The sequence below is a fragment of the Trachypithecus francoisi genome, unplaced genomic scaffold, assembly GCF_009764315.1.
Source record: "Trachypithecus francoisi isolate TF-2019V2 unplaced genomic scaffold, Tfra_2.0 Lachesis_group12, whole genome shotgun sequence".
Taxonomy (NCBI): domain Eukaryota; kingdom Metazoa; phylum Chordata; class Mammalia; order Primates; family Cercopithecidae; genus Trachypithecus; species Trachypithecus francoisi.
Genome location: NW_022681457.1, coordinates 71,860,853 through 71,886,898, shown reverse-complemented (window position 1 = coordinate 71,886,898; position 26,046 = coordinate 71,860,853). Strand labels below are relative to the sequence as shown.

The 26,046-nt window shown below is 37.8% G+C and overlaps 1 protein-coding gene across 10 annotated transcripts in view; it reads right to left on the bottom strand.

Moving 5' to 3' along the window:
- TUT4 (terminal uridylyl transferase 4) overlaps window positions 1-26,046 on the bottom strand; it is a 132,552-nt gene that overhangs the window by 68,355 nt on the left and 38,151 nt on the right. For all 10 annotated transcript variants that reach the window (XM_033226358.1, XM_033226354.1, XM_033226360.1 and 7 more), the window contains exons 4-8: window positions 19,813-19,929; window positions 7,307-7,484; window positions 5,422-5,510; window positions 3,609-3,660; window positions 385-454 (exon numbers count right to left, since the gene is read on the bottom strand). In XM_033226358.1, coding sequence (XP_033082249.1) covers window positions 385-454; window positions 3,609-3,660; window positions 5,422-5,510; window positions 7,307-7,484; window positions 19,813-19,929 — 506 coding nt within the window. The remainder of the gene's footprint in view (window positions 1-384; window positions 455-3,608; window positions 3,661-5,421; window positions 5,511-7,306; window positions 7,485-19,812; window positions 19,930-26,046) is intronic.

Here is a 26,046-nt window from a genome sequence, read left to right as displayed (position 1 = left end):
TTTTTGTGGAGACAAGGTCTCACTATGCTGCCCAGGCTAGTCTTGAATTCCTCTAGAGAGGCTCTTATTTATGTGTGTATCCCTAGAGCAAAGTAGTACCTGCATACAAGTAAATGCAATACTCTTGGATGAGTGAATGACTTGAAAACAAAAAAAAATTACAGTTTTGCCTAGAGTATTTTATTTTCAACTGTCTGGTGTTCTACATATTTCTTGTTCACATGCATTTGGTAAGCTTGCTATTTTTAATGAATAGAAACTAGCCTAGTCATATTCATCCAAGGAGAAATCTAAAGCAAAAACTTTCTTTCTTAGACATCATTCACTACAAATTTGGTTGTTGGGGTTTCTTTTTTTAAACATTTTCTCTTCGTTGTTACCAACCTTTTTCGATCTCTGCACACCACAACAGGAACTTTAGCGTGAAAATCAGATTCCACATCTACATATAATACTAATAAGGAAAAAAAAAGTAAGGTAATGTCAACATCTCTAAATATGTACTCTACGGTAAACATTAAGTAGCAGTTTCCTTCTGAAAATCATTCTCATTGCTTCTGTGGGATAATCCACTCTTCTCATTATGAGCACCAACCCAACAGAATCTCTTACCTCTCTTGGTGTCATTCGCTGTATATCACAAACCACAGGTACAGTCCCAAATACTGTCCGAAAATTATAATCACCTTAAGAAAGGTCTTAACATCCCTAAAAGTTTTAATATTTCCAAGTAAGTAGATAATCTAGTCAAAGTTGTTAAACCTTAATAGATATAGCAAAGAGAGGACATCCCTTACTCCTGAGAGCTAGTTCCACAAGAGCCAAGAAAGGAGGACCTATCATGCTTTGACAGTTTAGTTCTTTTAAATCACCAATATAATTGCAACCTAACTCTGCTGGCCACATTTCCCGTTAGCATATAAAGAGTTTGCCTAATCAAAGTTACTAAGGAAGGACTAACTGGATGCAGCACATTTCTACCCTGCAATCTTTCTCTGTACCTCCAAGGGTAAGCCCCATGCCATAAATGTCTAATCTAAATAAAGACAGATAGATTGGCCAGGCATGGTGGCTCACACCTGTAATCCCAGCACTTTGGGAGGCCGAGATGGGTAGATCACGAGATCAGGAGTTCAAGACCAGCCTGGCCAAGTCAGTGAAACCTGGTCTCTACTAAAAATACAAAAATTAGCTGGGTGTGGTGGCACGTGCCTGTAATCCCAGCTACTTGGGGTACTGAGGCAGAGAATTACTTGAACCTGGGAGGCAGAGGTTGCAGTGAGCTGAGATCGCACCACTGCATTCCAGCCTGGGCGACAGAGTGAGACTCTGTCTCAAAATAAACAAAACAAAAATAACAACAACAAAAAAAAACAGAAAGATTACCACCGCTTGTAATTCAAAGAAAAGTTCTCAATAGTACTTGTTGTAATGATTAATTTAGTCAAAAAACACGTGCTAAAGACCTATATGTCAGAAATTTCATTATGCGTATGAATATGACAATGAGTAAGGCAAAAAAAAAAAAAGGTCAATAAGGGGTTTAGAACACAAATATATAAACAAATAAATCCTGTAGGTGACCTGTAGAAGACACAATAAGAACATAAAGGAAGAAATAATCAATTTTACAATCAGACTGAGTTTTATAAGCCTACATTGTATGACTTAAGATGATCTACTTATATATTTTGGATGGAAAAGGCATATATTAAATATTTGTGCTAGGATGATATACCTAGGAAGTCTAAAGAGGTAAATGCTATGTCTACCTCTTATCTGTAGTAAACTAAATTTAAAGTTTTTGAGCAATTAGAAACAAGCATTTAAGAAAGAAAACTGTATTAAAATACCTTTATAGGATAAACTGTACAAACTCATCCCTAGAAAACTACTTTCCTAAGACAATGGCCAACAAGAAACTGATAAATAAGAGCTGATTGTGTGGACAGAAAGAAAAAAGAAATTTAGAATTCACATTAAAGTCAGTGAGAGAGTATGGCTTAAAAAAAAGCTCTCTCTTCTAACCCAAATTGCAAGTACTTTTGCCAGATACTTTTGATTCATATAATTTAGGGTAATAATAACAATCACAACAGCAAAAATGTAATAAGAAGTTATTGTATATCTCGTGCTTTTCTAAACTATAGTTTAGCCTATCTCATTCTTTTTTTTTTTTTTTTTTTTGAGACGGAGTCTCGCTCTGTCGCCCGGTCTGGAGTGCAGTGGCCGGATCTCAGCTCACTGCAAGCTCCGCCTCCCGGGTTTACGCCATTCTCCTGCCTCAGCCTCCCGAGTAGCTGGGACCACAGGCGCCCGCCACCTCGCCCGGCTAGTTTTTTGTATTTTTAGTAGAGACCGGGTTTCACCGTGTTAGCCAGGATGGTCTGGATCTCCTGACCTCGTGATCCGCCCGTCTCGGCCTCCCAAAGTGCTGGGATTACAGGCTTGAGCCACCGCGCCCGGCCTAGCCTATCTCATTCTTACAACAACTTTCTCATCAAAAAGATACAATATAATACTGCCATTTTACAGATGGGAAAGCTAAAGTATTAACACAAATAATTTGTCAAAGGACACACAAACAATAAGAGGCAGAACTAAAATCTGAGCCCAGAAAGTCTAGCTCCAGATTCTAAGGTTAATCTTAAGCATTTACTTTATAACAAGAAAAACAGTAAGTAAAAACCAAGAAAAGCTTGTAGATTATAATACATGACCTAGAGCCTGGTTTGAGAATCTTGTAATTTTAAAAAATTTTTTACCTATATGAATGATGTGTTTACAAAGGCAATTCAGACAGACAAAGCACACATGAAAAACTCAACTAGGTATGATTCAATTGATGCAATACAAATGATTGAATTAATACAGATGCTTTAGGTGGCAAAAAACATATTTACTCAATGCATGCATACATTTTTATTCCAACTCTCTCCCTAATCTTCTTTCAGTAATGATCTCATAATGATTATAGGTTTTCTGTCTTCTTTTATGTAAGAAATGCCCATAATATTCAAAGCAAATATGTTTTAATTACCCAAAAGGCAGCACTTTTTACATATGAAGGTTTTTTTGTTTGTTTGTTTTTTTCCAGACAGAGTTTCACTTTTTTCGCCCAGGCTGGAGTGTAGTGGCACAATCTCAGCTCACTGCAACCTCTGCATCCCAGGTTCAAGCAATTCTCCTGCCTCAGTCTCCTGAGGAGCTGGGACTATAGGCACATGCCACCATGACTGGCTAATTTTGTGTTTTTAGTAGAGACAGGGTTTCACCATGTTGGTCAGGCTGGTCTCGAAATCCTGACCTCAGGTGATCCACCCACCTCGGCCTCCCAAAATGCTGGCATTACAGGTGTGAGCCAACTCTGTGCCCAGCCTACGTATCAATTTTAATATGGCTTTTTTTTTTTTTTTTTTTACCTAAGTTACAGTTAAATTATATTTTCTAGTATACCTATAAACAAGTGTGTGTGTGTGTGTGTATCTCCATTTGTAATACAATGACTCAACTATGCCAGCAGTTTAGTTTTAACTTGGTTAGCCATATATAAATAACACATGTAACTTTAGAAAGACAAATTTAAAAAAAGAGGAAAAGAAACTCACCATTTTTCTTTAAAATCCCAAGTACTTTTATCAGAAGATCTGGATGATTCATCTAAAAAAGTTTCAAAATAAATCAATATACTAATTTCAAAGTTGACAGCAGAACATTAAAGAGAACTCAATTTCATTAAAGAAAAACATTTAAATATAATCATGCTCTGTGTTTTAAATAATGAAAACAGAACAGTGGTTTTTTGTTTTGTTTTGTTTTTTGAGATGAGGTTTCCCTGTATTGCCCAGGCTGCAGCATGACTATAGCTCACTACAGCCTGAACTTCTGGGCTCAAGGACTCCTCCTGCCTCAGGATCCTGAGTAGCTAGGACTACAAGTGTATGCCACCACATCCAGCTAGTATTTTTTTTTTTTAAGGGACATGGTCTTGCTATATTGCCCAGGCTGGTCTTGAACTCCTGGCAACAAGGATTTCTCCTACTTTTGCCTCCCAAAGCACAGGAATTATGGGCATGAGCCACCTTGCCTGGCCATGTTTTACTTTTATGTCAACAAATCTTGTTCAAAGTAGTAGAATACAATAAATGATGTAGCACTTTTATTCCAGAAACACTCTTACAATTAATCGTTTCTTAAAGCAAGGAAAGGTTCTGGAATTTACCATCAAAACAAAAAAGAAATGAGTTGACCAGATGACTGTGAAAAAGAAAATTGTTGAGATAAAAACTTTAAGGGATATAGATAACTGGCAGCTTAGTCAAACGGTTTAGAATAAAAATACTATTTTATGTAACAAGCTTGTCAAATGTTTAAAGTGTTTTTTTGCTATTTAAGAGTATTTAGGCCAGGTGCGGTGGCTCACACCTGTAATCCCAGCACTTTGGGAGGCCGAGGCGGGTGGATCATCTGAGGTCAGGAGTTCAAGACTGGTCTGACCAACGTGATGAAATCCCGTCTCTACTAAAAATACAAAAATTAGCCAGGCATGGTGGCACACGCCTGTAATCCCAGCTACTCAGGAGACTGAGACAGGAGAATCGCTTAAACCCAGGAGGTGGAGGATGCAGTGAGCCGAGATTGCACCACTGCACTCCAGCCTGGGGAACAGAGTGAGACTCTGTCTCAAAAAACAAACAACAAAAACATTTAATAACCATACATGAATTATAAAGTAAATGTATCAGCCTAAAAACACCAAATTTTCACCCAAATCAAACTTCCCTGAACATAAACATATTATTCAATTTGAAACATAAAATATTGACTTATTTTAAAAGATTGATATGTCAATAATGTCAGCAGCGCTAAACAATATTGTTCTAATACTGATAACAATATTAGAACAACACCAATATTGTTTTAATGATTCTAGGTGTTATTTATTAAAGGTACCCATATGTACCAGATATTATACTAAAACACCTGACATATATTAATATTATCTCATTTAATATAAAAATCATTATTCCTGTTTGGAAATGAGAAAACTGAAGCTCAAAAAGTTCAAGCAACTTGCTTATCACAGCCAAGATGTGAATCTAGGTATCTGATTTCAAAACTCTTCCCACCTTCTATACTGCTTACCAGAAGTATTAACTATTCAACATGTTCAAATATAAACATTTTTCCTTTTTCCAGCTTTCCTCTTCTGCTTCCTTTTGCCCTTGTCCCTTATTTCTTTTATCCTGCCTTTGTCTGAAATGTAACAGTAATTTCCAAAAGGACTGTTTAGTCATGATGGTAACACTATACAAACCAGAGTTTTATATTCCCCTATCCTTTCTCTACAAAGATAATCCATAAAAACTGCTAAGTACTAGTTAAGAACCACACAGAAAAGACTCTTTTCTAATTACTTACCTTGGGAGGAAATTTTATATCTATATTAACATCACTACTTTTCAGAGCAAATTTAGTCAGAGATGAGCCATACAACCTAAGTGAACATTCTGGAATAAAGGAAAAACATCAGTGCATGAAATAGCATGCAAATATGACAGATGTAAAAAAACAGCGATAGGAAAATTTCACACACTTCAGTTCTATGTCTTCCATTTCTAGTAAGACAATTATATAAGAAGGACACCCTTTCTAACTGATCTATAAAATAACAAAAATGGTTCTTATGGAGTACACGAACAGAGAAGGGAGAGAGAAACTACTCATAGAAGCTTAGTGTTTAAATAAAATTGCAGTAATAGTTCATTTAAAAACGACTGAGAATATGTTTAGCATTCAATATATAACAGTAACCAATGTACCAACTTAGCTATGGCTACTATCACAAACTACATTTACTTATTCTTAAATATTTATGTAAGAGCACTTCAGGGAAAGAATCATAAACATTCAATGCCAATGCTTCTATAAAATATGAAGTGAAGTCAAGTCGATTAATTCTGTAAACCTAAAATCCAAAACACTGTGGTTCTCAAGAGTTTATAGAAAAAAATAAAAATAAAAAAAGCAATAATACACTACTTACAGCTTTCCCAGACTATGAAACATGTTATTCCAAAAATCAAAAATCATAATAAGGCAAATGTTAAAAGGATCGCATCAGATGCCAATTTGAAAATAATATGATTGGGACAGATCAGGTAGATTTAGTTTCTTAGAAAGTTGAACTTGATCCTCAGTTACATATTATGAAAGTCTACTTTTCAATAAATACAATATTTTGTTCCAGAAACACTCTTACAATTAATCGTTTCTTAAAGCAAGGAAAGGTTCTGGAATTTACCATCAAAACAAAAAAGAAATGAGTTGACCAGATGACTGTGAAAAAGAAAACTGTTGAGATAAAAACTTTAAGGGATATAGATAACTGGCAGCTTAGTCAAACGGTTTAGAATAAAAATACTATTTTATGTAACAAGCTTGTCAAATGTTTAAAGTGTTTTTTGCTATTTAAGAGTATTTAGGCCAGGTGCGGTGGCCTGGCCTAAGTTTCAAGTTCAAGTTCATAAAATGTCTGAATGTCATTCAAGTCACTAAACCCATAAAAACTTCATTCCTTTTCTTATCATAGGAAATAATTTTTACATGTAACTTAAATAAGGATTCAATGTATTTTAGGTACAAAGCCATATTATAATGTAAATACTTTAAAATTTCCATTTTTAAATTTCAATTTTATATTCTTTCTTATAAATCTCAAAATGGATCTATATGAAAGTATAATTTATCAACTTTCCAAAATCCCTTTGGTGGGAAGCAATAAGTCTTATGTCAGATACATTTACTTTAACCCTATACTGATGCAAAAAAGATATGGGCTAAGCAAATAGTCCATATATAAATATCTAAAATAAATCTGACACTCCCTTGTACCAAACAATAAGCGTTTTCTAAAGGCTCTATTAAAAGTAAATTGATTTTTCCCCACCATCAGGCAACAGAAATTTAGTTCAGTGACTGGATGAAATGTTTATACTGAAAATAGTATAACAAAATAGTCCACTCAGAAATCAGTGATACTGAAAAACTAAAATATTTGACCACTAAGAGATAATTCCACATCTGGCATTTTTAAAATCTTTTTTTCTTAGCACAAAAGTGTGCTGTGCCATAATTCTCAATTTCCTTGTGTGAAATATTTCCCTCAAAAATTCATAAAACAATAAAATTTATCTACTTTTAAGAAGAAAAGAGAAGAAAAACATTAAGAAATGTACCCTAGTTCAAGAGGAGCAAGGGGAAGAGTTTTGTGGTTTTCAAAATCAAACATGAAATGTATTTCTACCTGGTAAAAATGTCGTTATAACCTTTGACATTTCCTCCACAATTTCCTGACGGACTTTGAGGTCATCATCTGTTATTCCATGTTCTTTTGCTAATTCAATGACTGCAACACTTAAAGCAGCCAAGTGGGCAGGGGAAGGAGGTGGCAGAGAACGAAGCTCACTTTCTTCTTGTTTTTCCTATTAATGTAATGATTCACAACAATAAAAACAAAAAAAAAAGTTTCTATTTTAATGTTCTTATATTTAGCAGGGAAAGACAGAAATAAACTAACTCAACAAATATTCACCTTCCATCTACCAGATACCTACAATATGGAAGTGAACAAAAGAGAGACCTCTGCCTTTGGGAAGCAGGGTTTTAAGAATAAGAGGTACTGTGTGGGGAAGGGATGCTACTAAGTTTTTAAAAATTTGTTCCACTGTACTGTCTGCGTAAATTCTGAAATGCTACATTAAAGCCAAAGTACCTTAAGTACAATACTTACTTGATGATTTTGTTGCACCAAGGCAGACTGTCTTAGATGTAGCAGAAAAGTCCTGAATCCTATCTAATCAGCATATATGGTATCAAGTTAAATGGTCACAGGAAAACTTCCTGCCTACTATTTACCAGTGATTTCTCTTTGTGATTTCATCCAATGCTATGCAAAATGTTCAAAAAATCTCTATTCTGCTAAAAGTTTGAAAGCCAATTTAAATCTAGGAGCTAAAAAGACACTTTGCTATATATATGCAATGACTTTTATAAATTAATGTATTTTCTGATTAAAAAATGTTAATTACAAAAGCTACATAAAACACAGGAAAACACAAAGAAGAAAATAACCCACAATTTCATATCCTACTATCTCTTTCATTCTTTAACACAACTGAGCCACAATCGTTCTCTTTTATTTAGTATTATAACACAGGCATTTTCTATTAACATTTTTCAGTCAAGAAACCATCTCTTATCTTTTGAAACATGACACTTCCATCAGATATAATAGCCAAAGCTAGTTGTTTTTCCCACCCAACCAAATATACTAAAAGACTTTGGTCCATTCCTATTTTCACTAACTGTTACCATATTCAGACGTAACCTAAGTAAAGCTTACCTCAGGTACAGCTTTAGGGGTAAGTCAAATTCATTTTTCTAAGTCTCTGTGACCATTTCTGCAATTCTTAATTACAATCTAAGTCTTAGAGAAGCATCTAAGTTTCAGTACTATTTTCTTAGGATCCATCCAAAGAACTAATAGCAACAGACTTAATGAAAAAATGATTAAAAGGCCAGACGCAGTGGCTCACATGTGTAATCCCAGCATGTTGGGAGGCCAAGGCAGGCGTATCACTTAAGATCAGGAGATGGGGACAAGCCTGGCCAACATGGTGTCACCGCATCTCTAATAGAAATATAAAAATTAGGCGGGCATAGTACCAGGCACTTGCAATCCCAGCCACTTGGGAGGCTGAGGCAGGAGAATCATTTCAACCTGGGAGGTGGAGGTTGCAGTGAGTAAAGATCACACCACTGCGCTCTAGCCTGGGTGACAGAGCAAGACTCTGTCTCAAAAAAAAAAAAAAAATAATAATATACACACACACACACACACACACATATACATACACATATATTTATATATACATATATGACATTTTTCACAGAAATATAAAGATCAATCCTAAACTTACATGAACTCTCAAAGGACCCCAAATAGCCAAAACGATCCTGACAAAGAAAAAAGCTGGAGGATTCATACTTACTGACTGCAAAACGTACTACAAAGCTATAGTAATCAAAACAACATAGTCAGACGAGCTGGCCCACACCTGTAATTCCAGCACTTTGGGAAGCCAAGGCAGGCGGATTGCTTGAGGTCAGGAGTTCGAGACCAGACGCCGTCAACATGGAGAAACCCTGTCTCTACTAAAAATACAAAAATTAGCCAGGCATGGTGGCACACAATGGTAATTCCAGCTACTCGGGAGGCTGAGACAGAACTGCTTGAACCCGGGAGGTAGAGGTTACAGTGAGCCGAGATCGTGCCACTGCACTCCAGCCTGGGCAACAGAGCAAGACTGTCTCAAAACACAAAACAAAACAAAACAGTATGTGTACAAGCATAAAGACAGATATGGCTGGGCATGATAGCTCACGCCAGTAATCCTAGCACTCTGGGAGGCTGAGGTGGGAGTATCGCTTGAGCCCAATAGTTAGAGACCAGCCTAGGCAACATGGTGAAATCCCGTTTCTATAAAAAATACAAAAATTAGCCTGGCATGGTGGTGCCTGCCTGCAGTCCCACCTACTCAGGAGGCTGAAGTGAAGATAGCTTGAGCCCCAGAGGTTGCAGTGAGCTGAGATTGCACCCACTGCACTCCAGCTTGAGCGACAAACAAGACCCAGTCTCAAAAAAATAAAAAATAAAAATAAAGACAGATATATAGACCAATGGAATCAAACAGAGAGCCCAGGCCAGGCATAGTGGCTCATGCCTATAAGCACTTTGGGAGGCAGAGGTGGGCGGATCACTTGAGGTCAGGAGTTCAAGACCAGCCTGGCCAACATGATGAAACCCTGTCTCCACTAAAAAAAATATATATATATATGGCAGCCGGGTGTGGTGGTGCATGCCTGTATGCAATCCCAGTTACTCGGGAGGCTGGAGAATTGCTTAAATCAGGGAGGTGGAGGTTGCAGTGAGCCGAGATCATGCCATTACACTCCAGCCTGGGCAACAAAGCTAGACTCTGTTTCAAAAAAAAAAAAAAAAAAGAAAAAATACAAAAGAACAGAGAGCCCAGAAATAAACCCTGGCATGTATGGTCTAATGATTTTTGACAAGGGTGCCAAGAGCACTCAATGGGGAAACAACAGTTTTTTCAACAAATGTTGCTGGGAAAACTGAATATCCACATGTAAAAGAATGAAGCTGGATTCTGACCTTAGATCATATACAAAAATTAACTCAAAATGCATCAAAGACCTAAATGTCAGAAACTAAAACTAGGCCAGGTATAGTGGTTCACAGCTGTAATACTCTGGGAGGCCAAAGCAGGAGGATTGCTGAAGCCAAGGAATTTGAGATTAGCCTGGGTGACATACTTGAGACTTCACCTCTACAAAAAATAAACAATTAGGCCAGGCACGGTGGCTCATGCCTGTAATCCCAGCACTTTGGGAGGCTGAGGCGGGTGGATCACCTGAGGTCAGGAATTCAAGACCAGCCCAACCAACACGGTGAAACACCATCTCTACTAAACACAAAAAATTAGCTGGGCATGGTGACAGATGCCTGTATTCCCAGCTACCTGGGAGACAGAGGCAGGAGAACTGCTTGAACTCAGGAGGCAGAGGTTGCAGTGAGCCGAGATTGTGCCATTGTACTCCAGCCTGGGCAACAAGAGTGAAACTCTGCCTCAAAAAAATAAAAATAAATAAAAAATTAGCCAGGCATGGTGGCACACGCTTGTGGTCCCAGCTACTTGGAAGGCTGAGGCAGGAGGATCACCTGAGCGCAGGAAGTAGAAGCTACAGTGAGCCATGAATGTACTCCAGCCTGGGCAACAAAGAGAGACCTCATTTCAAAAACAGAAAAAGAAAAGAAAGAAGCTAAAACCTAAACTTACAGCTATAAAGCCATAACTAAGAAACATAAAATCACAAAACTCCTAGAAAAAAATAGAAGGGAAAAGTTTCATGACATTGGATTTGGCAATGATTTCTTGAACATGACACAAAAGACACAGGCAACAAAGTAAAAACAGATAAATTAGACTGGATGAAATTTAGAACTTCTGTTCATCAAAAGATACTACTGACAGAGTAAAAAGACAACCCACAAAAGAACATATTTGCAATCACGTATCTGATAAGGGATTAATATCCAGAACATATAAATAATCCCTTAAACTCAACAATAAGAAAACAACCCAATTCAAAAGTGAACAAAGGATTTGAATAGACATTTCTCCAAAGATACACAAATGCCAAATAAGCACATGAAAAGATGCTAAATATCACTAATCATTAGAGAAATGCAAATCAAAAACACAATGAAATACCACTTCATATCCATCAGGATTGTTATTGGGGCGGGGGCAGAAAACAAGAGTTGGTGTGAATGTGGAGAAATTGGAACCCTTGTGCATTGCTGGTAAATATGTACAATGATGTAGCCACTGTGGAAAACAGCATGGCAATCCCAAAAAATTCAACATGGATTTACCATTTGATCCAGCAATTCCAATTCTGGGTATATACAAAAAATAAATGAAAAAAGGGACTCAAATAGGTATTTGTACATCGATGTTCACAGCAACATTATTCACAACAGCCAAATGGTGGAAATAACCCAAATGTCCATCCACGGATGAAATGATTCACAAAACATGGCATACAGATATGATGGAATATTATTCAACCTCAAAAACGAAAGAAATTCTGATAGATGCTACAACACGGTTGACTTGAAGACATGCTAAGTGAAATAAACACTAAAGGATAAATAATGTATGATTCCATTTAAGTGGGGCACCTATGATAGACAAGCACATAGAAACAGACAATAGAATGGTGGTTACCAGGGGCTGCAGGGAGAGGGGAATGGGGAATTATTGTTTAATGGATACAGAGTTTCAGTATAGAATGATGAAAAAGTTCTGAATGAAGGTAGACAGTGGAGATGACTGCAAAACAATATAAATGTACTTAATGTCACTAAACTGTACACTTAAAAATGGTTAAAATGGTAAATTTTATCTTATATATATTTTACTACAACAAAAACTTTCAAAAAAAGAAAAAAAAGTTAAATGCGCCAGTAAGACAATGCAACATCTTCTTAACATGGAATATAAAGCATTTTGGTCTCAATTTGCATTTCCAGGTCTTCCTCCAACCTCTCCAACAGACATCCACATGTAAATAGTCACCAGTCTCCAAATACTCTATGTGCTATTGGGCCTCCATGCCTTTAATCATTTTGTCCCCTATGTGTATCCACCTGGTAAAAGTAATCATCCTTCAAGGTATAGCTTAAAAGTCAAATATTCAGCAAACCCTTCTTAATACCTTTCTTTTCCAACATAATGAAATGCTCCATTGAAATCATGACTAATACTATCACCTATGCTCTGAATTCCATCCTTCTTTACCGACTCACTAATAATCTCCTTCTCCTTATTTTAAACATTACACAATCTACTAGTTGGTGTTTTCATTAAGTTGTTTTTTTTTTTTTGAGACGAGGTCTCACTCTGTCACCCAGGTTGGTGTGCAATTGAGTAAATCTCTGCTCACTGCAATCTCCACCTCCCGGATACAAGAGCTCCTCCACCTCAGCTTCTCAAGTATCTGGGACCACAGGCACATGCCACCACGCTCAGCTAATTTTTTATATTTTTGGTAGAGATGGGGTTTCACTATGTTGCCCAGGCTGGTCTCGAACTCCTGAGCTCAGGAGATCCACCTACCTTGGCCTCCCAAAGTACCAGGATTATAGGTGTGAGTCACCAAGCCACCCAGCACATTAAGTAAGCACTCTTTACCTCTACACTAACAGCAACAACTACCATTTACTGAGTACCTACTATGGACCTGGCACCGTGCCAAGTGCTTTACAGATGTTATGTCACTTAATTCTTACAATATCACTCCCCAGATAGATACTACCAAAACCATTTTATAGATAAGAATACTGAGACTTATAGATGTTAAATATCACCCTACAACTACAAGGTGGAACTGAGAATTAAATCTAGTTCTAACTCCAAAGTGTATGCTCTTTCCACTCCATTTAAATCATTAATCAACAAGTATTTATGGAACAACTATATGCCAGGTACTGTACTAAGATGGGAAAAAATAATGCATATAATCCCTGCCCTCATGGAGCTTACACTCAAGAGAGAGAAAGATTAAATGATTATTTAAATTAAAAAATTAAAACTGTGATGAGAATTTTACTCTGCCAAATTAAAAGAAAAAAAAAAAAATTGTGTGCCACTCTAGCTACTACCAATCTTCCTTTCTTTTCTGCACAATTAAGTTTCCTGAAAGTTGAGTCTATTCTCCTTTTACTTCCTTATACCTCCTCACTCAAAACTATGTCTTTTTTAGTTCTAAAACAGAAACTGTTCTTCCCAGGATTATCAAAACCTCCTTAGTTGCCAAATCTGACATTTTAAATTTTTATTTATTTTTTAATTGACAGGATTTTGCTACGTTGCCCAGTATGTACCCCAACTCCTGGGCTCAAGCAATCCTCCTACCTCAGTAACCTGAGTAGCTTAGACTACAGGCACCAAATCAGACATCTTTAAGCTTTTAGATTATTTTTATCCATATTATCACATTTTCGACTACCATCTTGAAACTTTCCTTTCTTTTAGTTTCTCTAACACCTTTCTCTATTTTTCCTATTATTCCACTCATTCACCAATCTATTCACTGCTCTTCCTCTACTAGTCCATTAAATGTTTGTATTCCTTGACATTCTGTCCTTATTCATTTGGTGACCTCATCCACATCTATGATTTCAACTGCTGAAGTTTACCAAACCTGAATCTCCAACTGCTAACATAAGTTCCAGATCCTTATATTCAAATGACTGTGGGACATCTCTACTTGAAATGTTCCATAAATGTCTCAAACTCAGAATGTTATGAAACATTTTTTATTTCTAAGTAAATGGCATCACAATCTATGACAACATCTCAAATCAGATACCTTATGATCATTCAAGACATCGTGGGCCTCTATTCCCACAATTCTACATCCTGAATCTCTCTTCAAACTCAACTCCATTCTCACTAACTACTACTTCAGGTCAGTGTTCATCATAGCTTACTAGATTATTATGAAAGGCTAACTGGTCTCCCCAAACAGACCCTTCTCAGGCTTCTTTCACTAAGAGGCCAGGGTGAGTGACCTTGCAAAAATACATGTTATGGCCAGGCGCAGAGTTTCAAGCCTGTAATCCCAGCCCTCTGGGAGGCCGAGGTGGGCGGATCATGAGGTCAGGAGTTCGAGACTAGCCTGGCCAACATGGTGAAACCCTGTTTCTACTAAAAATACAAAAATTAGCCAGGCATGCTGGTGCGCACTCATAATCCCAGCTACTCGGGAGGCTGAGGCAGAAGAATTGCTTGAATCCAGGAGGCAGAGTTTGCAGTGAGCCGAGATCCCGCCACTGCACTTCAGTCTGGGCGATAGAGCAAGACTCTATCTCGAAAACAACATGTTATTAAACTCCATAATGCTCAAAATAAAATCCAAATGCTCTAACACAGAACACAAATGCAAAACCAAAACTCTCTGTCAAGCAATAACTCCCTATTTCCCCCTCCTCCAAGCCTATGGCAAGCACTATTCTGTCTCTGACTACTCTAAAAAAACTCATATAAATGGAATCATACACTATTTTTCATTTTCTAACTGGCTTATTTCACTTAGCATTTCTCAAGGTTCATCCATGTTGTAGCATATTACAGAATTTCCATCCTTTTTAAGGCTAACATTCCATTGTATGAATACCGCACATTTTGCCTATCTATTCATCCATCATTGGATATCTGAATTGCTTCCACATACTAGCTATTGTGAGTAATGTTGCCATGAACCTGGGTGTATAAATATCTCTTTGAAACCCTGTTTTCAATTCTTTTAAGTATATACCCAGAAGTGAAATTACTGGATCATACTGTAGTTCTATTTTTAATTTGCTGAAGAACCACCATACTCTTTTCCAAGGCAGCTACACTACTTTCATACCTGTCTTTTTTCCTAATCTTGGGGGAACAGCATTCAGTCTTTAATACTTAAGTATGATGATAACTGTTAGTTTTTTATAGAATTTTTTTTTTTTTAACAGGGTCTCATTATATTGCCCAGGCTGGTCTCAAACTCCTAGGTTCAAACAATCAAAGGAGCTGGGTCTCCACACCCAGCTTTGTAGATGTCTTTATCATGTTATAGAAGTCATCTTCTACTCCTAGTTTGCTCAGACTTTTTTTTTTTTTTTTTTTTTTTGAGACAGAGTATCACTCTGCCACCCAGGCTGGAGTGCAGTGGCACCATCTCAGCTCACTGCAACCTCCACCTCCAGGATTCAAGCGATTCTCCTGCCTCAGCCTCTCGAGTAGCTGGAATTACAGGTGTGCGTCACCACGCTCGGCTAATTTTTGTATTTTTAGTGGAGGGGGATTTCACCGCATTGGCCAGGTTGGTCTCGAACTCCCAACCTCAGGTGATCTGCCTGCTTCAGCCTCCCAAAAAGGTGGGGTTACAGGCATGGTCCACCGCACCCGGCCATGCTTAGAATTTTTATCAAAACATTTTTGAAAACGCTTTTTCAGCATCTACTAAGATAATCACATAGTTTTCTCTGTTTGCTAACATGGTAAATTACAATGAGCGGGTTTTATTGTTGTTGTTTTTGTTGTTTTTTGAGATGAAGTCTTGCTCTGTTGCCCAGGCTGGGGTGCAGTGGCACAATCTGAGCTTACTGCAACCTCAACCTCCTGGGTTCAGCCTCCCAAGTAGCTGGGATTTCAGGCATGAGCCACCATGCCTGGCTAATTTTTGTTATTTTTAGTAGAGATGGGGTTTCACCACGTTGGCCAGGCTGGTCTCGAACTCCTAACCTCAGGTGATCTGCCCTCCATAGCCTCCCAAACGACTGGGATTACAGGCGTGAGCCACTGTGCCTGACCAATGAGCGACTTTTTTAATGTAAAATTAACAATGCACTCCTGGAATAAAGCCCCACTTGATCATGACATATTCATTCCTTTAATATGCTGTTGGATTCAACTGGCTAAAATTATATTTAGAATTTTTGCATCTACGTTCATGAGGAGCTTTGGTCTAAAGTTGTTTTTTTTTTTTTTTTTTTGAGATGGAGTCTCGCTCTGTCGCCCGGGCTGGACTGCAGTGGCCGGATCTCAGCTCACTGCAAGCTCCGCCTCCCGGGTTTACGCCATTCTCCTGCCTCAGCCTCCCGAGTAGCTGGGACTACAGGCGCCCGCCACCTCGCCCGGCTAGTTTTTTGTATTTTTTAGTAGAGACGGGGTTTCACCGTGTTAGCCAGGATGGTCTCAATCTCCTGACCTCGTGATCCGCCCGTCTCGGCGCCCCAAAGTGCTGGGATTACAGGCTTGAGCCACCGCGCCCGGCCTTCTTTCTTTTTTTCTCCCATCGGAGTCAACAAGTTAAGAATAACGTTTTCCTTTATTGTAATGTATTTCTGTGGTTTGAGTATCAGAGTTATGTGGACCTCATACGCACAGACTGAACTGGGAAGTATTCCTCCTCTTCAATGTTCTGGAAGAATTTGTATAGAACAGGTACATGTATATTGATCAATTAGCCCAGAGCTCAATGACTTTTTTCTTTTTCCTTTTTGTTTAATTTTTTTCTGTGTTTCACTCTGGTGGTTTCCATTGCTATATCTTCAAGAGTTCACTAACCTTTTCTTTTGCAATGTTTGATGTACTATTATTCCTACCCAATGTAGTTTTAATCTTAGATGTTGTAGTTTTCGTTTCTAAAAGTCCTGTTCATATCTTTTTCATATCTTCCATGTCTCTACTTCATCTCTGGAACATCAAGAATACAGTTGTATTAACTGTCTTACTGTCCTTCTCTGCTAATCCTAACAAAGGCTGGTCAGTTCAAGGTCAGTTATTATAGCTGACTTTTCTCTTCATCATGATTTGTATTTTCCTGTCTCCTTGCATGCCTGATAATCTTTGACTAAATGTCACATTATGTGAATTTTTTTCAGTGATGAGTATTTTTGTATTTCTATAATATCCTTAAGCTTTGTTCTGTAATGACATTAAATACTTGGAAACCATTTATCATTTTGAATCTTGCCTTTAAAATATTTTATATAGGACCAGACCACATTTAGTTTAGTACTAAATATCTATACTACTGAAACAAGATTTTTCTGAGTACTCTACTGAGTGCTTCATGAAGTATGAGGCTTTCCAGTCTGGACAGGAAAAAGTCCCGTGTGAGCACCAAGCACTGTTCTAATTTCCTCTGACAGTTCTTTCCCTGGGTTCAGGAAGCTATTTCACATGCATGCACCAACCAGCATTGTGCTGAATACTTTTAAGAGGACCATCTACAGTTCTCTGGATTTCTTTTTGTGGAGTTTTCTCATTTTAGTTACACTGTCCTGTGAATTCTAGCTATCCTGGACTTAGTGGACTCTAAGTTCCCTCTCTTCAACTGTGAGAGTCCACTGGGTTCCCTTCCCTATAGTGCAATTTAGAAACTCTCAAGCTGGAGCCAACATTGGGCTCAGGCCATTTGTTTTTCATTCATTGACTGTCCTTTGCCTCTTGAAAACCACTGCTTCATATTTCTGTATTTTTTATATTTTTTTGGTCATTTCAAGGGAAAAGTAAATCCACTGTTACTCTAACTTCATCAAAAGTATAAGTCCTACGTGGCTACGTGGTTTGCTTTCTTTTTGTTTGTTTCTGTAATGTTCTAAAGTTTCCCTATACGGACTGAGCATCCCTAATCTGAAAATCCAAAATGTGAAATGCTCCAAAATCTGAAACTTTTGAACACCAACACGATGCTCAAAGGAAATGCTCATTAAAGTATAATGCAAATATTCCAAAATCTGAAAAAATCCAAAATACTTTGGTCCCAAGCATTTAGGATAAGGTATACTCAATCTGTAATGTGTATAGGTATAGTTTTCTTTTTCTTTTTTTTTTTTTCTGAGATAGAGTCTCCCTCCCTCGCCCAGACTAAAGTGAAGTGGTGTGATCTTGGCTCACTGGAGTCTCTACCTCGTGGGTTCAAACAATTCTCATACCTCAGCCTCCCAAGAAGCTGGGATTACAGGCACATGCCACCATGGCCAGCTAATTTTTATGTATTTTTAGTAGAAACAGGGTTTCGCCACATTGCCCAGGCTGGTCTTGAACTCCTAGGCTCAAGCAATTCACCTGCCTCAGCCTCCCAAAGTGCTGGGATTACAGACCTTTAGCCACTGCACTCAGCCTAGGTATGATTTTCTTTCTAAGTTTCTTGCTTGCCCTGGTGAAACCCCATCTCTATCAAAAATATGAAAATCAGCCAGGCATGGTGTGCCTGTAATCCCAGCTACCTGGGAGGCTGAGGCAGGATAATCACTAAACCTGGGAGGCAGAGGTTACAGTGAGCCAAGATCGTGCCACTGCACTCCAGCCTGGAAGACAGAGTGAGACACTGTCTCCAAAACAAAACAAAAAAAAGTTTTCTTGCTTGCAAGTCCAAACTTCCTGGAACTAATGATAGGCATCTTCCGACATTTTTGGAAAATTCCTAATTACTATCACCTAAACTACTCCCTTGTCCCTGTTCTATTTGTTTCAGTTCACTCATTTTTTCAAGAAAACTATGTTGAGCACCTACTGTTGTCAGACACTATCCTAAGCAACTCAGAAACAAAAATAACTAAATATGCCTTCTAGAATACTGTATATTGAAGTCTAGAAGGGAAGAGAAGGTAGACTGCCAGAATACAATGTGTTAGATTTTCTCATCAAGATATGTAAAAGTTGTTATGGGGGCACAGAGAAGGAGTATCCAACCCAGACTTGCTGAGAGGGTCAGGTAGAAAATTTCTTAAAGAAGATATATGAGCTAAGACTTAGAGATAAGTAAGAGGTTACACAGCATTATTATTGTTGTTGTAGCTTTAAAAAGAAAAAATTAAATAGCTAATTTACTAATATATTTTTAAAAGAACTCTATTCATATCCACGTCTACAGGATATTTTAATGGAAAAACTGAAAAATTACAAATTCCCAAAGCTTATAAATTTCTTAATGGTCTGCAGTTTTCCAGCTTCATATCACATCATTTTTCCCCAGCTCTTTGTTCCAATCATACTAGACTTTCAGTTACTCACACGCCATGCCTTTTCCTGCCTAAAGGCTTTCAATTCATGCTGCTTTTTGTGTAAAGTGCTCTCCCACTTACCCTTCTAGGCCACTCACCTTTTTGCCATTTAAACTACTACTTCAAAGTTCAATTCAAACATTACTTTCTCAGAGAAACCTCCCCTGTTCTAGATGAAGTAAAATATCCTCGTACACCTCCTTAGCACACTCTTCCCCCTCTACCAAAACTCATTATATTTAAATCTTTATTCAACGCATGCCCTCATCAATTCTTAGAAAATCTGAGGGCAGGAACCACAACTGTCTTATTCGACACTGCCTAGAACTAGCACACAAGAACTCAATAAACATCAGTTGGATGGACTGATTGTACCTAACGGCTCTAAACTTAGGAATCAACATTCTACAGGATGAGCAAACTGGTCTCAACAAGGTTCCTTCCTTCCTGATTAACTCAGATAAGGAAGGCAATAATAGCTTCCAACGCTTTCATTTCAGTTACTAAGATTGGACAAATATTTCACTTTTAGTTTCACAAATAAAAAATATTTGATATGGTTTTACAACTTGAAAAATAAATAAAAGTATTTTTAAAAAAGAACTTACCAAAATATTTTTCTTATGTCGTTTCTCCTTTATATGTTTATGAGCTCCCTGGATATTTTCAATGTGAATTAAGCAAAGTTTGCATAGATACCGACAATTGGTATATTCTGGTGATCGCTGAAGAGACAAGTTTAAAAAATGCATTTTATTCAGAAAACAGAGGAGTAAACTATTGACTATGTAAGTTAATAATACAATTACGTAAGTAGACAAAATAAGCACTGAAGGTTTTCTCCTTATCCTTTCCTTCTTCTAAAGTAATAGTTTTTAATAAACTTATATACCAAAGAGACAGTAGTCCTTTTTCAAAATAGTCATCATAGGAGATTACATACCACATACATCATAGGAGATTACATACAATATCTAACAGTATCATGGTAATGCTAAATTATGTTTAATATTCATCTAATATCATCTTTAGAATCCAATGTAAAGTCGAGCCGGGTGTGGTGGCTATGCCTGTAATCCCAGCACTTTCGGAGGACGAGGCTGGTGGATCACTTGACCTCAGAAGTTGGAGACCAGCCTGGACAACATGGAGAAACCCATTCTCTACTAAAAACACAAAATGTAGCCATGCATGGTGGCGCAGGCTTGTAATCCCAACTACTCTGGAGGCTGAGGTGGAAGAATTATCTCAGCCTGGGAGCCAGAGGTTGCAACAACAAGCCGAGATCGCATCACTGCACTCAAGCCTGGGCAACAGAGTAAGACTTCGTCTCAACCAAAAAAAAAAAAAAAAAAGAAAGAAAGAAAGAAATGAGGTCTTGCTATTTAGTCTTATTCCAATGTTTTCCCTAAAACTGATTTCAAACTTAACTTGCAGCCATTTTGATTACTATAAAAAAATAAAATCTGCCCTCGAATTGGGGATTTCAAAAGAATGGGCCATAAATATGGAAGAAATTTCAAAAGCTGAGTTCAAAAAACACTCCAATCACAATATCATGGGAATAAATGAACAACCTCCTGAGGTCACTACTGAAGGGAATAACAATTCTAACACACTAAACTATCAGTCACAGAACGTCACTCATACTTCATATATGTATTCTCTAAATACTAATAAAACTTAGTAATTACTGAGTACCTGTTATGTGCCAGGCACTATGCTAGGTGTTTGACATACAATTTGTCATTTTAATTCCTCTAATCATCCGATTAAATTGCCATTATTTTCATCTTATAGTTGTGAAAACAAAAGCCCACAGAACCTGCACCTTTTACAAGGATGTAGCAGTATTAAGTGGAAGACACCGAATTTAAATTCCTGTACATATGAATCTGAAGCCAACATTCTACACAGATTATGCAATAAAAAATTACAAACACACAATAAATGCATGTGGAATTTTTAAAGTTTCTAATGCCTTACACTGAAACTTTAGCACTGCTTAGTTTTTATTTCAGATTGATTTACGATATTCAACAGGCTTCAGCTTCTGACAAAAAGATTCTTTCACTTCAGAAAATTACATGATTTCTTTTAAACGAGAAACTTGCTCCAAATTTAGCAACAATCCTGCTACAGACTAAAAATAAATATAGCTACAGCAGTATAGTATTAACCTTTCAACAACCCTATCAGAATTCCCCATTTTATTGGCAAACTAAAACTCAGGGATTAAATAATTTGCCCAAGGCAACAAGTAAGTAAGAAAAGTTGGCTCAATCTAGTTATTTCAATTCTCTAGCATAAAAATTCTGTCAAATCAGTTCCTACTGGAGAATGAATTAAGTCCTCAAAGAAAACGCTACCTCTTAGTTTCAAAACAACTACTTCTTTACTCGCCAAATATATTCTGAGCTCATATTATACAGCAAACATTTTTCTAGGAGCTGGGGATAAGAGCAGTAAACAAAATAGAAATCCCTGTCTGTATGAAATGACATTATAGTGTAAGGAGACAGGTAATAAACAAATGCACAAATATGCACGGGGTCGGTGGAGTTACTGCTTTTTAAAAGTAGAGACATCACTTAAGAGCTTACTGATAAAGTAACTTTAAGGAAGTGAAGGATAAAGCTGTGTGGATATCTGAAAAGACACATTTCAAGCAGAGGGAAAAGCGAATGCCAAGGCCCTGAGGCAGGAAGGTACCTAAAATATTTGAGAAACTACAAAAAAGTTAGCATAACTGGAACAGAGAGCTAATAGGGGACAGAACACAAAATCCCTTGTGAAGACTCTGGCTTTCATTCTAAGTATTGAGGAAAGCCATTGAAGGTTTACAAGCAGAGAATTACAAGATATAATTTATATTTTAAAAGGATCATTTGCTTTCTATATTGAGAACAGAAGCAGGAAAAAGCTACTGCAGTTAACAGAATTAATTCAATAATCCAAAAAAGAGATTATGTTGGCTTAGTTCAAGGTGAGAGTGGTGAAGGCAGTAAGAAGGGTTGTTTTCAGGAGTTGAAAGCATATATACAAAATACCTAAAGCCCTGTGTACTGATGAGGTCACTAAGGAAGTCATGAAATCAATTATGTGAACTTTTCAATTGTAAAATGTTAGCAGACCAAAGACATGTCTATCAAGAAAATTTTGGTATTACACTGAACCGGGAGTCAGAAGGCCTCGGATGACGTCTCCACTGACCTTGGGATAAAGCTATATCACTGCAGCCTGGTTCTATCTCCTTATTTATAATAAAAACTGCCCTACTTGGTAAAGTAATTCAGTTCTACAAGTAGCTCATCTTTATTTCTTACTACATACCAGGTCTTGTGCTAAAAACTTTACTTGTATTATTTTATTTAATCCTCATAATAGTCCTGGGAGCTAGGTGTTATAATTGTCATCAATCCCATTTTACTGATGAGTAAACTGATGTTTAAAGAATTTAAATAATTTATCCAAGGTTATCCAACCAGTAAGTGGCAGAGCTAGACCCAATGACTCCAAAATCCATACACTTGACCACTGTGCACACTATAATTATCAACCAATCACTTCGTGCAAGGCATGTACTGGGCACAATATCAAATCAGACAAAACTGCTCTCTTCATCATAAACTTTTTAGTTTCACAGAAAAAAAATACATAAAAAAGTTAACATTTTTTATTATAGTTTTATTTTACCATTAAATAAACCGACTAGTAAATCTCTAACTTTCTGCAAACAAGCTAGAACAAAGATTTCTGGGTATTTCCAACTCAATATTTAACATTCAATCATAGGAAAATTTACCCTTCTGATCTAATGGTTTGCACTTATTTCTTCTTTGGTACAGAGCAAAAATCTACAGTCTACATCTTTATTCTTCAATTAGGTAATTTATGGAAACACTGTGAACCAAAGGACCGGAAGAAATAAAAAATAAAAAAAAAAATTTAAAAAACACCTGGGAATATTCTTAATGAGTGTCTAAATTTGATAAAGAAAAATGTTAATTAAGAGGACAAGCCGGTTGTGGTAGCGCATGCCTGTAGTCCCAGCTACTCAGGAGGCTGAGGCATAAGAATTACTTGAACCTAGGAGGCAGAGGTTGCAGTGAGCCGAGATTGTGCCGCTGCACTCCAGCCTGGGAGACAGAATGAGACCCTGTCTCAAAAAAAAGAGTACAATGAATTTGCCTGAGCACTGTGGCTCACACCTGTAAACTCAGCACGTTGGGAGGCCGAGACCAGTCTGGGCAACCTGGCAAAACACCATCTCTACAAAAAATATAAAAAACTAGCAGGGTTGGTGGCACATGCCTGTATTCCCAAGTTACTCGGGAGGCTGAGGTACCTGAGCCTGGGAGGTCGAGGCTGCAATGAGCCATTATTGCACCACTGCAATTCAGCCTGGGCAACAAGAATGAGACCCTGTCTCAAAAAGAAAAAAGAAAAAAAGAGTGCAATGAATTGCACCAAGTTCAAGAGGCCAAATAATTAAAAAAAAAAAAAAAAGAGTACAATGAATTGAAAGTAAGTTTGGAGGGCATGAGAAATAAAGAGGTGTCAGAAAGCAAAGGGATTACAAATATTTACACTGGTTCTGGCACAGTAACTTTACATCATTACTGACTATATAAATTCAACAACAAATAAAATGTTTTCCAATGCTTCCAAGCTTTATTTTCACCCCAGGCCATTTTTCCTACTACCATCAAATACCTATTCCATCCCAACTTCTTCCTTCTTTCAGTAACAACTGACCTTTCCTGCTTCATTCCTATGTAACTTCCCAACCAGTTTTCTGCTTATTTTTCTTGAAAATACATTTCTTCGTATTTCCTTTATACATGCAATTTACCTACACCACCTTTCTCCTACCTACCTGGTCAATTCCTAGCCATTTCTTGAGAGACAGCTCCAATGTCACCTTATAAAGCATTCTCCAAATCAATGCCTCTATACTCAGGACTTAAATTGGTCACTCTTTTGTCTATGATACCATTTCCAAAAAATACTGTTATTATCACTAGTATTTGCTTATGTGTCTTTCTCTAGTGAACTCCTAGAAAAGCAATCATGTTTTTTAAAATGTCAGGTACTAGATCATGGCACATAAAAGGCATTCAATATTTATTCTGACAATGGACAAAACTGTAACACCTAGCGCATAGGGCTGTTATGAGGATTAAATAAGATAACACAAGTCAAGTTTCTGGCACAAAATCTGCTATGTATTAAGTACTAAATAAAGATGAACAGAATTGAATTATTTTACCAGGTAGGTCAATCTTTATTATATTATAAATAAGGAGACAGAATCAGATTCCAGTGATAGAGATTTATCCAAGGTCAGTTGAGATGTCATCCAGAAATTTACTAATCTCAGAGGAAAAGTGAGAGAACTAAGTAAAGACAGAACTAAGTAAAAGGCCGGACATGGTGGCTCCCGCCTGTAGTCCTAGCACTTTGGGAGGCCAGGGTGGGGGGATCATTTGAGGTCAGGAGTTCAAGACCAGCCTGGCCAATATGGTGAAACCCTGTCTCTACTAAAAATACAAAAATGAGCAGGGCATGGTGGCGCACAATTGTAATCCCAGCTACTCAGGAGGCTGAGGCAGGAGAATTGCTTGAACCCAGGAGGTGGAGGTTGCGGTGAGCTGAGATCAGGCCAATGTACTTCAACCTGGGCAACAGAGTGAGACTCCGTCTCAAAAACACACACACACACACACACACACACACACACACACACACAAAACACAAAAAAAGCAAAAGAGCAAATTGCAAAAAGACTTCCTTTTAACTAGGATCTGGTAAGGTTAACTATACAACCCAAACTCTCTCCTGTATTATGGTCCTCTACTCCTTGATATTCCTTTCTCTTTTCATGTGGCGACTACTCTGCTGTAAATTCTATTAATAACCCACGATTGTTCTTTTTCAATCTAGATACAATTTCATTTTTCTAAACTATACAAAATCATACCATTTCTTTCCTTATTTATCAAGAATGATGACCTATTTCCTTGTAAGCATATTTACAAATAACCCAAGTATCTATTTGTCAATAGTTTCATTTGTGAATTTTTTTCTTTTTTGAGACAGAGTCTTGCTCTGTCGCCCAGGCTGGAGTACAGTGGCACAATCTTGGCTCACTGCAACCTCTGCCTCCTGGGTTCAAGCAATTCTCCCACCTCAGCCTCCCAAGTAGCAGCTGGGACGACAGGTACTGACTACCACACCTCGCTAATTTTTGTATTTTTAGTAGAGACAGGATTTCACCATGTTGGTCACGCTGGTCTCGAATTCCTGACCTCAAGCAATCAGCCCGCCTCAGCTTCCCAAAATGCTGGGATTACAGGCGTGAGCTATTGGGCCTGGCCGTGATTTGTGATTCTTTCCTTCAAAACCTAGCAGTGTTTTTATTGAGGCCAGGAATGTGTATTTCTAGGTTAAGAAATTAGGCCGGGCGCGGTGGCTCAAGCTTGTAATCCCAGCACTTTGGGAGGCCGAGACGGGCGGATCACAAGGTCAGAAGATCGAGCCATCCTGGCTAACATGGTGAAACCCTGTCTCTACTAAAAAATACAAAAAACTAGCCGGGCGAGGTGGCGGGCGCCTGTAGTCCCAGCTACTCGGGAGGCTGAGGCAGGAGAATGGCGTAAACCCAGGAGGCGGAGCTTGCAGTGAGCTGAGATCTGGCCACTGCACCCCAGCCTGGGGACACAGCGAGACTCCGTCTCAAAAAAAAAAAAAAAAAAAGAAATTAATACACAGGAATAAGATACCAATGGCTAGGATAGTTCCTAATACATAGTAAATATTCAATAAATATAAGGAAAGAG